The sequence below is a fragment of the Panthera uncia genome, chromosome F1 (genome assembly GCF_023721935.1).
Source record: "Panthera uncia isolate 11264 chromosome F1, Puncia_PCG_1.0, whole genome shotgun sequence".
Lineage (NCBI taxonomy): Eukaryota > Metazoa > Chordata > Mammalia > Carnivora > Felidae > Panthera > Panthera uncia.
In genome coordinates this window covers 42,165,916-42,179,801 of record NC_064813.1, presented here as the reverse complement: position 1 = coordinate 42,179,801, position 13,886 = coordinate 42,165,916, and the positions used below count along the sequence as shown (strand labels likewise).

Here is a 13,886-nt window from a genome sequence, read left to right as displayed (position 1 = left end):
TCTTTCCTGGGCTAACCTGTACTCCTTCAAGGCTCAAGTCAATGGCTTCCTCCAGAAGGTCTTTACCAACTCCAATTCCCTCCCCCTGCTCCCAAAGGCCTCACAGCCTCTATCACAGCCTTACCACCTTATTCTGTCCGTTGCCCGTCTGCCCCCCCCCCCATTCAGTAAGCTCGTGAACACAGCACCTCGGCTTGTTCATTCTTATGGCATTAGCAAGCGTTCAGTGAGCACTTGCCATATGAACAAAGGAGTGAGGACAGAACTTCAGGAAGTGCCAAACTAGCTTTTCTCCTTACCCTTACCCTCTCCTTACCCCTCATGGCTTCCTCTCCCACCTTCTTTGGTTGGTAATAATAATAAAAACGATACTGTGCCAGGCTCCATCCCAGACATTCATACATACGTGAACCCATTCGAACCTAGAGCAACTCTACTGTTATTATCCTCACTTTCAGCTGGGGAAACTGAGGCACACAGACGTTAAGTGACTGACGCAGCTTACTAAGTGCAGAGCCAGGGCTGGCGCCAGCCTGGGCTCTGAACCAACTGCCGGTACTGCTCCTTGATGGCCTGTTTAAGGTAAACAAGCCGGAATTAACATCGGCCTGAGCAAAACCTCATTTTTGAAAACCCCTGAGACAAAGAGAAACGAACCCTTTGGGGATCATCTCTTGCCTTGGGTTTGGTCCAACCCCGCGGACAGTTCTGTGGGCAGTAGGGTGTGGGTACCCACCCGGCAGGGCCCCCAGCTCAGCCCCCCGCAGGTCCAGAGGCCCCTCGGCGGATGGCTCTCGCGCCCGAGTGCCTCCCAGCCACACCGAGGCCACGCCCCCTCGTGCCCCACCTCACCTTATCGCCGCCCTCGGCCTCCTCGGCCAGGAGGTACACGTTGCCGCCGTCAGCCAGCAGCAGGGCGGTGTCGGTGGTGGAGGAGGAGCGGGGGCGGCACTGGTGCTGGTGCAGGATGGCGGCCAGGCTGCTGTCCTGGGGGGCCTTGCGCAGCAGGTGGGGGCTGCCGCGCTGGGGCTCCAGGGAGCTGCTCTTGGTGCGCCGGCTGCCACCCCCGCCGCCGCCCCCGCCGCTGCCGTGCAGGCTGGCGCCCCGCTTGATCGAGGGCCGGGAGCGGATCTGCTGCAGCACGCGGTTGAAGGCGGTGGGCCGCGCGGGCAGGTCGTGCAGGGACATGGCGTAGGAGACGCGGTGCATCTCCGGGGAGCGCTCCTTCTCGTCCGGGGAGTCATGGTCGGACATGCCCTGCTGCTGCTGCTGCTGCTGCTGCTGCTGGGAATCCTGAGACGTCTGATGCTCCCTCTCCCGAGACCGGCGCCGGCTGTGGAACAGGTGCTTCAGGCCGTGGCCAAACATGGAGCCCTCTGAGAGCTGCTGGATTTTCTTAACGGGGAGAGATGAAGAACCCTCGTGAATGGAAAGCTCTGGAATGCCCAGTTGTTGGGGACAGAGGTGGGGGGGGGGTGTGCTCTTGGGAGATCACTAGAGCTACTACAGCTGTCTGAACCTGGAAGATCCCTGCGAATGGCCTGTCATGCCTAAAAGGGCATCTTGCAGGAAGGCAGCAAGCAACCCTGACCCAGTCTCTATTCCCCAAGAAATGTACCCCCACAGCCCTCCATAGGACATTCGCGATCAACACACGGTTCAGGGTTACTGGTCATGCGATCTTGTGACTAGTCTGAGGCTCACGGGGTTGTATCCTTCTGGGTCGATTCCCGCCACCCCTGCCCTCCGGTCTGTCCCTCCTTCTAAGTTCAGTCCTCTTTCGAGCTGCGCTGGCTCTTTTAGACCACCAGGCACCCATTTCCAAAGATGCCTCCTTGCGGTGCTCTCTGAGAAGATCAGGGTCAGACCATCAGGTTGTACTGTTGTAGAAGACGTTGCTGAGTGCTTACCCAACACGTGTTCCCCTTCCTTACCAACCAAACGGCCTGGCCTTCACGCCCCTTGCTAAAAATTCTTATACTTCATCAGACTCCCTTGCAGCTAGGAGTGACACGTGACAGCTCTAGCCAATGAAAAGCAAGGTGAGAGCTTCTAGCAGCACTTTTGCTTTCCTGCTAAAGCTCCTGGCCCTTCCTACTTCTTCAGGTCTGGAATGTAGTGGTAATTCCTGGACACATAGCTGCTGTCTTGCAACCACAAGATGACTGGCATGATGGCGAAGGGCTACACACACACACACACACACACACACACACACACACGGCAGAGCCGCAAGCGACAGGTTTGGGAACTTGATGCCAAAGCAGTTCTGAATGCCCATCTTGGGATTCTGGCCACATGAGATAAATAAACCTGTCTTTGTCTACAACACCGTACCTATCTTAGCACGCTCTTCTGTTATTTGCAGCCAGTCTCATTCCTGATGTAGTTGGCAATAAAAGAAGTTTTACTGGAGTTTCCAGGTTGGTGGATACATCCATGCCAGGAGGATGGTGTACCCCAGTTCTACCGGGACAGAAGCTCCTGCACTCGGGACCCTTCTGGACCTCGTCCCATGTATATTTCTCCATCTGGCTATTCATCTGTATCCTTTGTAATACCCTTCGTAACGAACTGGTAAACAAAAAATAAATAATAAACATTACTTCTGTGGGCATGCCTCACAGTGCAGTCAGTAACGTGACCACTTCTTTAGCATCCCTATTGGAATGAGGTATCTAAGTCAGTGTCTTTCCCCTCAGATTGGAACGGACCAAAGGGGCCCTTGAGCCCAGTGCTGCCCTGGCCCTGGCCTTCCCTCTCAGCTCTGCTGCTCCCCAGGCAGGACTGTTCAGGCCAGGGACGGACAGCGTGCCTGTCAGGGGGCTGGCTTCTTTGGCCAGGCCGAGCCCTAGGCAGAGAGCTTCAGAGCCAAAGGGAGGGCTGGGTCGTGCGGGACCAGGTGAGAAGCCACACTCTGGAACTCCTAAGAAGGAAAATTCGGAACCTGGCCATTTGGGGCTCAGTGAGCCCCAGCAGGTCCTCACTTGGGAGGAACAACCCATAATCTCATGAGCCAGCCTCATTTTTATCTATTTTTAAATATTTATTTTGGGAGAGTGTGAGCATAAGCGGGGGAGGGGCAGAAAAAGAGGCAGAAAGAGAATCCCAAGCAGGCTCCTCGGCGTCAGCACAGGGCCCAAGGCGGGGCTCGAACCCACGATCCGTGAGATCGTGACGTGAGCCGAAGTCAGACGCTCAACCAACTGAGCCACCCAGGTGCCCCTGAGTTTTCTTTTCTTCTTGAAATAAACTCACAGACAGAAAACCTTAGACCATGCAGAAACCAAGAGAAAAAAAAAAGCCCATGTTAGATGTGAATTAGCTGACCTGGCTCTTGGTTTTTTCTACCTCAGGATTGTATGTGGAGACAGCTGCACTGACCTCTGGGTGTCAGTAGCTAAGCTATCGTAAATTTGTGTAAAAGTTCAGGGCTTTCAGTTGTGGCCTCATTTGAGTCTCCCCACAATCCTCAAAGTAGGCAGCCAGGCAACCTTCCATCACCCATTTTACAGACCAGATATGTTACCTCGGCACAAGTCACTAAGGGCTCATGGTTTACAGTTTTCAAGGGGTTTTTTTTTCTTCTACATGATCTCACTTGATTTTCCCGGACACTAATAAAAGCAACAGTAGCAACATCCCCACTTGTAGATGAGGAAATGAAGGCTACCACCATTGCTTCTCAAGAATTTAATTCTGGGGCAGCCCCGGAGACATTAGGTTACACAGTGTGAGGCTCTCCCACGGGAGTTACTGTCCCCGCAGGGCCAGCCTGAGGCAGGGCCAGGAGGCCCCCCTGAATCTGCTCCGGGCAGAGCCAACATGTCCAGGGCAGACGGACAGGGGAGCGCACTCTGCCATCAACTTGGAAGGGGCCAGATCCTGTGGCCTCCAGACCAGGGACGGCCAGGACACTCCTTCCTCCTGAGGCCCAAGCTATACCAGACCTCCCTCCAGGCATCATGGATGGGGCCAGCTGGCTCTGGCATTTGCCGAGCTGCTCCTGTCAAACAGTCATTACATATTACAAACTGTCCTCCCAGCTTCCCATTCCAGGTCTCTCTGTCCTCTCCCTACCACTCCTGACCCAGCTTCTCCAACTCAGAGGCCCATCTTCTGTATCTGCTCAGGTAAAAAGAGTTCCCTTCAAAAGACTTCACCGGGTCCCAGAGCTCTGAGCCCTGGGAAATAGGCAGAGGTGCTGTGGACAGCGGCCACACTGTCTGCTATATTGCCTTGAATCCTAAGATCCTTGGTCAATTTATTTTAAAATCATGCAGCATTTTTTAAAGTGCTCTCCAATCTATGCTGTCATCCTAACCTTAGGAGGGAGAACGGGACAGGTATAGATCAATTGTCTCCAGTTTGCAGATTAAAAAAACTGAGGCACAGCACAGTTAAGTGGTTCATCCAAGTTACATGGGCAAGTCCCCCAACTTCTAGTCTAATTTACCCTCACTGGCTCACACACTGATTCTAAGACTAAAGCAGATGTGGTATTTACATGCATCCCAGAACAGTATCAGAGGCAGGATTACAACAAACCTAAAAAGGCCTGGGCCAGGGGGAGTCGGGTCCCCTGAACCGTAATGGCCGATGTGCCCATGCCACATTGTAGGACTTGGGTAAGGGCTTTAACCACAGTGGGCCTTCATTTCCCCTCTTCCCCGTCTGTTCTGAAGGTGAAGGAAAGCCCAGGATGGTGACTGGCTGACCACAGGACCTTTGCTTTCGTAGTACCGAGGAGTCTGCTAAAGTCCATGGTAGGCGTAAGGGGAAAGAACAAAAAAGCAGCCAAAGAATAATGAGACGGGGGTGTTGCTCACTAACAAAGTGCAAGACAAGAGAGCTGGGTGACCCGTGAGCTGGGGTGCTTCTGCATATAGGCGTCCAAGAGGAGGTGGTTGAGAAGTTTTGACATAACGTGGTAAGTATTTAAAAAAAAAAACAAAAAACAAAAAACACAGCTCAGCACATACACATAACCAGCCACAAGTTTTGGAAATGAGGAAAACCATGGTGACTAGCTTGAGAGAACTTGGCCACCAACGCAGCAGAAAGCGCCACCTGTTCTGACTAACAGGTTCCAGCTCCTAAATGTCACTTGCTTTTCCACATTGACTTTTGCTTTTCCCCAGCTGCCAGGAACCATTGTGGTGGCCAAACGAAGCCACGGATTAGGAGGAGAGAGCCGAGATGTTTCAGAGTCAGGGGTGAGGCATAAACAGAGCTCTCCGGACCTAGTAGAATGAGCGAGAACTGTCCCAGAACAGCCCGGAGGTCAGCAGTTAGCCAGAAAGGAGAGCTTCCAGGCCGGGGGCTGACACCTGGGGAGGGGGAGGAGAGGACACTTGCTGTCTCCTCCCCCTGGAACTATTTTTAAGGGCAGAAAGGACCCCCTCTCCTTAGGGTGCTGTCATCCTCTCAGGAAGAAAGCATGAGCTGGATGATTTTTTGTAAGATCCTTCCTGAGAAGTTTGTGGTGTCTCAACAGGCTTCATCTGTTTTCCTCCCTGGGTGTGGGTCCCCCAAAGGGGAAGTTTGCTCCAAAATCTGCAAACACAGCTGCATGAGATCAGAAGTAAAATGCTTTAGGGTACAGCGTCTTTGGCACCATCTGGTTAAAAACAGCCCAAAGCGGGGCGCCTGTGGGGCTCAGTCAGTTAAGCGCTGGACTCTTGATTTTCGGCTCAGGTCACGATCTCACAGTTCATGGATTCGAGCCCCGAGTTGGGCTCGGTGTTGACAGTGCGGGGCCTGCTTGGGATTCTCTCTGCCCCCCCGCCCCTCTCTGCCCTTCCCCTGCCCCACGTGCGCGCTCCCTCTCTCCCTCTCAAAATAAATAAACATTTTTAAAAAATAGCCAAAAGCAGCCTCTGATTCCTACAGGTCCCTGTGTTCTTAACTCCCAGAAAAGCTGGATCTTAACAAGTCATGATAACCGATAGCAAATTATCCCAACCTGGCAGCTGAATGCACATCCCTTCCTCCCACCTGGGTTCAGAACTCCCTCCGCCCCACCACAGCCTCGGGTGCAGGGGGGTGACTGGGTCACCATGAGCCTTAGCAAGCCTAGGTCGCCAACGTTTCTCTATTTATAGGGTCTCTATGGAAACAGGGCCAGCATTAGAGAGCTAATCGCTGTGAAAACCCACAGAGTCCTACTCTCAGGATACAAAGTGGATTGAGGAAGTCTCCAATTGCCCTTAAGAAGCCTTGGGTGGGGGGCCTGGGGCTGGGAGAGGGAGCCTTGCCCCAGGTCTGGCACCGACGAGGATAATGACGGAGAGAAGTGAGTAGTTGCCAGCGTTCAGGCCTGTCTGGGGTTTCTGTGAGAAACACAGTGATGAAAGATTTTTGGAATCATTTTTTTCTCCCCCAGCATCACAGCTGACACTTAAAAAAAGGCAGATCTCAACACAGGGGCAAATGACTTCCCCATTCTCGATTTTATTTTAATTCCTCCTTCATTGCTTAGAGAATTCTGCCTGGTGCCAATGCAAGTCTGGGAAGGCGACCGCCTCCCCTGGGTCTTTAGGCAGAACTGACTCGACATATACCAGCCCGGAAGATTTAAAAGTTGCCCGTGTGGTGCGCCCTCTCTCCGCCTCCTCTCCTCCTACCCACCCTTCACTGCCTGCCCCCTCCATTGAGCCATCCCCCACCAGGTCTCACTGCCCTGCTCTGAATTCCAGAGAGCTCATTATCTGCACCGCTCACCTTGCAATTAATCGTGTGCCTGGTGACACGGCTTCTACTGCTTTCTCAAACAGTTATCCAACTTTTTACCTGCTTATGGACAGACTCCTCAACGGAGGGCAAGAGTTCTATCATCTATATCTTTGCGTCCCTGATTTTACCTGACAATTGCTGCGTAATTCTTTATTTTCGGAGTGGAAACTATCCAAGCCTACAAAACCATCTTAAAAGAGGACTTAATCCTTAGACAATGACCTTTTCCAAAGACATAAAATGCTCAGCCAGGCAGCTTGTGTCTAACCCAGATCCCTCCTGCTACAGTTCAAAGTCTTATCTCAGTGTACCTCATCCCAGTAACGGCCAAGGCTGAACTGGCCTGGAAGGAGATGAACAGGGACCCGGGAGCCTGAACGTGTTTACCGTCTTCACACACAGTTGGGGTCAGGGCTCAGGTGCTCACAGCCAGTGTTGTTTTCCAGGGTGGACATGACTCAGTTAACGTGGCTGGAATAAGGAAGCCTTTAGCCATTCAATTTGAAAAGTAACCTATTATTCTTCTCACACAATCACAAAACATACCTGCTCTCCCTCAACAGCTTCGTTCTAACTTCGTAACATGGAGAGAGGCTTACGTGTTTGGCTGATAACGGTGGACCTTGTCCAGTCCTGGCCGCGTTCTAAGAATGCACCCTCCTGGTCTCTGAGGATTTCTAAGGCAGGGGCCATCTCTTAGAAGAGAGATGAAAACAGGGAAGAATTTTGAGTTGGCCTCCAAAACTACCACTGAGAAGCCAGCTGAGCTTTTCCCCCAGCTCCCAATACTCACACTTTTTCTTAAAACTTCCACCTAAAATCCAGGTCTTAGGAGATGTTTCAATTCCTTGTTGAGGGAGACAGTCTTGTTAGCATGACTGGCAACGAAGGACAATTAGATCCACAAAAAAAAAGAAGTACATTCGGCAAACACTGAGCCTGCGGGACAGTTCCCACTAGAGCCACGAGGGCAGCTGGGAATTTATCTAGAACCCGATACGTGGCAGGAGAACGGAGAGCTCCCTTTGCCACGTGCTTTCCCGTCGGTCACCAATTCCTCCGGAGCCCACATACAGGGCTGCTCTGAATATTACTGGAGGCAAAGAGGGGTGGGGATGGGGCCGTCCTGGGCCTCGGGACCCTCCGCCCTCTGCACCTTAGGTGCAGGTGGGGTGAAAACCAGGGAACCTCAGCATTTTTCACACCCCTGCACTATCCCTGACTATTTATAGGGCTGGGAGAACAATTGTATTCTAGTCAAAAAGGACACTGGCCCGACTTTCCCCCAAAAAAAGCCCCTCTCCTTTTTTTTTTTTTTTTAATGTTTTTATTTAGTCTTGAGACAGAGAGAGACAGAGCATGAGCAGGGGAGGGGCAGAGAGAGAGGGAGACACAGAATCGGAAGCAGGCTCCAGGCTCCGAGCGGTCAGCACAGAGCCTGACGCGGGGCTCGAACTCACGGGCTGTGAGGTCATGACCTGAGCCAAAGTCGGACGCTTAACCGACCGAGCCACTCAGGTGCCCCAACCCCTTTCCTCTTCTTTGGTAATTAACATTCTACCCTCTCTTTATTATTTTTTTTATCTTTTATTTTTATTTTAGAGAGAGAGAAAGCACGCACAAGCGAGGGAGAGGGGCAGAGGGAGAGAAAGAATCGGAAGCGGGCTCCACGCTCAGTGGGGAGCTCGACACGTGGCTCGATCCCACGACCCTCGGATCACAACCTGAGCTGAAATCAAGAGTCGGATGCTTAACCCACTGAGCCTACCCAGGTGCCCCCTACCCTTTCTTTAATATCTTGCTCTAAGCCCACCTCTTCCGATCGACCCCATATGTTTCTGACTCCACTGCATGATGCTCAAAGCACTCTTACACTTATGTGTGCTTTGATGGGTGATTTTCCTGCAAGCATTTCATCCCGTTTGGCTGGGGGCTTACCTGTTGCCAAAGAACTAATTTCCCCTAATTTCCCCCTCCCTTGATCTTACATCTACTGCAATCCTACTTCCCTGATGAAATCTATCCCAGGGGTTCAGCCCCTGCGTGAGACTGAAGGAATCTTCATGCCTGAACATATCACTCCTAAAGCAGAAGTAGAAGAAGGCATGTAGAGCCATACTCTACCGTCAGAACCCGCCACTAGAATCCCAGAGCACACACGTTCCTTCCTGTGAAGTAACTTGTCTTCTCCTCCACTGATGTAGTAGAGAAACTGAAACCCAGAAATCTGATCAAGAGCCATGGCCTTAAAAAAAAGGGGGGTGGGGGAAACAAACAAGGGGTGCCTGCTGGCTGGCTTAGTCAGTAGAGTACACGACTCTTGATCTTGGGGTCGTGAGTTCAAGCCCCACGTTGGATGTAATGCTTACTTAAAAAAGCAAAAAAAACAAAACGTCAAACAAAAAAAAAGAACAGAAAAACAAGCAGGGGCTTCTTGGGAATGTCAACGTTCTCTTTCTCGACTCAGATGGTAGGTAAAGGGGGTGTCTGTTTTGCTGTTGTAAACGATACGTATGCGTTTTCAGACACTTTTCCAGACACGTCTTATTTCACACTTTAGAACAGCGCCTTTCCCACTGAAGGGGTTCGGTATCTGTTGACCCATGATCCCTTCCCCAGTGGACTCTCTATGGGAGGGTTGAAGGAACCCGGGCCATTTGGGAGAGGCTCAAGTACCTGTGAGCGCCAATAAAGGTGGGGAGGCCGCAAGGGGAACCACACAGGATTCGGCCGGGACTTTCGGCCAGCTATGTGGCTTCTAATCGCTTTTTCTCATCTTACTCTGAACAGGCAGGGAGGCTAGTGCATGGGGTGAATGGAAGACCATCAGCTGGAACCCAAATGAATCTAAAGTCAAAAGCACTTCGAGCCAGGACTGTAATAATGGGATTCCAGCATACCCCCTTTTTTCTTCTGGGAAAAGTATTAACAGTGCCCAGAAATCCCTGGGGAAATTATCCACAGGGGCTTTTGTGAGGGGAAGAGAACGTCAAGGGAAGGCCTCTGGCCCCGCACTTTCAGAGTCTCCCTTTCAGGAAAGGCTCAATTGCTCTGGCTGCACAAGGGGAGGGAGAGGTGGTGAGGCTGGTGATTTCCTCCTTGCCTTGAGGCTTCTGGAACCCAGGACAGAACCAGCTGACTCTTATGCTTCGCCACTCATCCCAGGCCTCAGCAACAGCTACCACCCACTGTAGTTTTAACAGGAATGTGTGCCCCGTGTCCCTTTCTGCAGTTTCCTCTGAGCTCCTCCCCACTCCCTTTTCTCACTGGAGCTGGGTTTCCTCCCCGGAGAATTCCAGTGTACTTTTTGGTCAGCTAACTCTCTCTGTTGCCGGCCATCCTGGCCTGTCCTCCCGACTAGCAGGGAATCTGGTAGTGGCAAAGGACTTGATGATGATGACAAATGACTCGAGACATGAACTGAAGTGCTTAAATAGGAATCCAAGCCACGAGTGGAGGGAGGGGGCCACGGGACTCTGGATTGTTGGGCTCCTGTTGTAGGGAAGCCACGTCAAGTGTGCTGAGGAGCTAAGAAGGCCCCCAAAGTACCCCCATGAACCTCCTGGGGGGCAATGTCCATTTGCAGGTGATTTTTCAGTAACAATTACATAATTGCTCCTTTACGATTGCTGTTTCACTATTTTTCCTTCTTTTCATTGGCCCTCAACCCCGTAATTACAGGTCCCAGGCCCCTGCAGCAGAAACTTACAGCACAGAGTCATATGCTGCACAACACTGAAGGGAGGCCAAAGGAGCCCCTGAAACCTGTAGGTGCCACTAGTTAGGGCACCATTCAGATCTATTTGGCAAAGACTAAAATCCACCCCCCCCAACCTCCATGGAGGTGCTTCAGACAAAGAGCCTCCTTTTTTTTTTTTTTTTTTGCCCCTTTCTCAAGATGATTTCTTCCGATGCATTTAATCTATCACAATGCCTGAAGCTGTCACAAGAAACCAGAAGTGGGACTAAGGGACCAAAAGTCTCCATCTCCAAAGTTTAAAATGAAAACAAAAGCAAGCCAGAACCGCTGGTCGCTCTAGGCCAGACACAGGTGTTACAAAAAAAGTTAAACTTGCCCCTTTCTGGTATCACCATCAAATCCAAACAAGTCTGCTTCTAGCCAGTGTTGGAGCCAGTCATGGAATTTTTCCATCATTGGGAAAACTGTGCCACCATTGGTAAACAACTTTTTCCAGCATTGGAGACCAAGTTTGGACACTTCAGTCTTCCTATTCCCTTTTCCGAGAAAAAGGCTCAGAAAAGTTGAGTGATTTGCCTGAGAGCACACAGCAAATCAAATTTCGATGGCCCAGTCCTTATCTGGTTCTGAAGTCCCTACCTCGTAAACATGTTTTGATAAAGCAGACAGAGATAAACAGGAAAGGGCTCTGCTCGTCTCCCCATCCTCCTACTGAGCAAGCAGCAGCTATGTTTTCTCCTCCTTGCTGCCAGCCTGGGTCCACATGGCTGTAATCTACCTCAGTGATATGTTTTGGGGAGGGGGCGGTGAGGCTCCTTTTCTCACATCTGATCTCAATTCTGCTTCAGGGAAGTTCAGGGGTTAATATCAGGTGTAGAGTTGTTGCTGCATCTGCCTGACCAGAACGAGGGCGTCACTCACACACACACACATACACACACACACACACACACACACACACTAATAAAAATAAAAAAGACAAAGAAGAGAGATGATAGAGGAGGGTGGAGATGAACGAGCTTTCTTAAGGCAGCGTTATCGACAGAGACAAAGACACCGCAGCCCCCACACCACAACCAGCCCACCCACCTTCCCCCACGTAGGCAAGCGGGGGATATGAATGGGGCTGGCAGTTCCCACTGCTGGCCTGCGCTGGAGAGTGGGGGAGTTTCCAAGGCTGCTTCTCATAAACTCAGGGCAAGGGTCCCATCTGGTCAGAGAATCAGGTTTTGCTGGCCAGACTCCTCTGGATGGGCCCAGAATGAGGCTGAAGTGTGCAGCAGAAGGCTCACCTCCTTCCCACATCAACATTAAGGGCACCCATTTCTGTTCATTATCTCACTTAAAATAGGAACCACGCCTCCTGACCACACAGGGTGGGCTCAGAGGTGACAGCTGGGACAGGCGCCAAGGATGCCTCGGGCCTGACGAGAGAACAAACCTCCTGTGCACAGCCTACCCAATGGAGCTCATCTTTAGACAGAAGGCTTGCCCCAAACATCGGAACAGGGCACCTGCAGAGCAAGAGGTCACATTCCCATAACTGCCACAATTTTTTTTTTTTTAAGTGCACACAAGGAGCTAGCTGTCTCCCTTTCTACCCCTCCCCGAGGCACACAGACAGGTAACACACCCAGGTAAGAGCACACTCACCTGCGCTCTGACTTCCTGACTCTGAGCTGCTCAGGCCAAACGAGGAATGTCATTGGCTTATTCTGGTAAGCTCCTTAGTGGCTGCTGCCATAGGATACGGGCTTTATTTAACATAATGGAGTCCTTTTGCTCCCCTAGCCCAGACCTTGCACTCCCTCTGGAGACTATCTCTCCGGAGGCATCAATCTCCAAGGCATCTAAGTTCCTTCCTTGGGCTGACATCTCGCTCAGCCCCGTGGTGAGCCGGCTTGCAAATCCTGAGCCTGCAGTCCCTGTGGCAGCTCCAGCAAAGGCGCATTATTTATCCCCGCTTCTGTTTTAATTAATATAGAGACATATTCAACATAGCTCGATAATTGTGTCGGCAACCGCAGGCCGGAAAATAAAGGGCTCCCAGCTGCATGTGATCGGCTGTTTCGGATTCTGGTTCTAACTGCCGGCTCAGCATGTGTGCCCCGAGCCAGCCCAAGCACCGCTTGGCCACCTGTCAGTTCTCCACCCTGGGGGTTGGTTCAGCAGGCAGGCAGGGATCTCCAAGCACTAGCTTAACCTCTGGCTCCACCTAACGGCAAGAAATCCACACTCCCCTTTCACAGATGGGCAAACTGAGCTTCATCCAGGAAGGTCCCAAAAGGAGGAAACTAATTCAGCAAAGGAAACGAATGGTCCTCTACTTGGCCTCCCACGCTGCAATTTTCTTCCCCTGCCATCTTACAGGAGGGAAAGTGATGTCAACTTTTTAGTTAGCATCTTGGAATTCTCCAGCCCTTTGTCTGCGAACAGCACTTCACACACATTATTCAAACAATCTCGGGTGGGTGAGTCACTAGAACGTCTGCTGAATAATGAGGAACAAACACAGAGGCCTGAAATGGGGCTGAAAGACGGAGGCACAAATGGTACCTGACGTCCAGCCGGGGGGTTCTGGCTGAACATCCTCTCTGACCTTTGCCTGGCTTCCCCATCACTTTCCTCCTGTGAAAGCACTTCAGCGTGGGGCGGGGGAGCTAAGTCGCCGGCTGAGCTTGCCAGGGGAAGGTCTGCGCTCACCTTTAAATCAGGAGGCTTGCTTCGGGGCCCCGGGTTCGGCGCCGCGGCAGCGCCCGCATCTGAAGTTGGCCCGCCTGCAGAGTTAGCACCCGTGGCCTCCCCAGGCCGGAGGTCCGCGCCCGGCAGGTGGCAAGCGGCATCTTCCAGCCCAGCTCCATCCTCCTCGCCCTGCTGTTGCTGCAGCTCGTCCGATTTGCACCTCTTCATGGTGTATGTGGGTCGGCAAGGGGAATCTGTCCTTCCAAACGCGCCGTCTTGGGGGAGACCGCACCCCTTCTTGCACTCAGAAAACGAGGCCCGGGGCCTGAATTAGTAACGAGGGAGGGGTCGGCGGGTCACAATTTCTTGAACTGAAAGATAAATCAGGATGAGGGAGGGGCGAAGACAGGGAGCCTTGGTTACAGCCTGGAATAGTTCATTACGACCTGGGGAGCGGAGGCAGGTCACAGTCGAGGCTGGGCAGCAGGAGTCCTTGGGCAGTCATTGGAGCGGGAGGAGGAAGGCAGCCCCCGGCCCCCCAAACTTTCTGCTCCCGGGCGCCGGCTGGGCGGAGGGGAGCCGGGCGGCACCGCGCATCCCTCCCGGCGGGCCGGGCTGCTGGGCGAGGCAGGGCACCGGGCAGCCGGCGGGGCAGGTCTTTGGCTGCCGCCCTCGGCTCGGGCTGCGGCCCCCGGCCCTGCCGCCGGCCCCCGCCCCGCACGGGCCCGCCGCGGAGCCCGCAGCGCGCCCGGCCCCCTCCCCGCCCGCT

The 13,886-nt window shown here is 52.6% G+C and overlaps 1 protein-coding gene across 2 annotated transcripts in view; it reads right to left on the bottom strand.

Moving 5' to 3' along the window:
* The window catches only part of TMCC2 (transmembrane and coiled-coil domain family 2), a 40,273-nt gene extending 26,493 nt beyond the window's left edge, over nucleotides 1-13,780 (bottom strand). Inside the window, exons 1-2 of one of the 2 annotated variants that reach the window (XM_049634479.1) lie at nucleotides 13,139-13,780; nucleotides 853-1,395 (exon numbers count right to left, since the gene is read on the bottom strand). In XM_049634479.1, the coding sequence (XP_049490436.1) occupies nucleotides 853-1,395; nucleotides 13,139-13,345 (750 nt within the window). In that variant the 5' untranslated portion in view covers nucleotides 13,346-13,780. Of the gene's footprint in view, nucleotides 1-852; nucleotides 1,396-2,337; nucleotides 2,581-13,138 lie in introns of those variants that run through there. The other variant, XM_049634480.1, reaches the window with a different exon arrangement.
* Nucleotides 13,781-13,886: the final 106 nt, after the last annotated feature.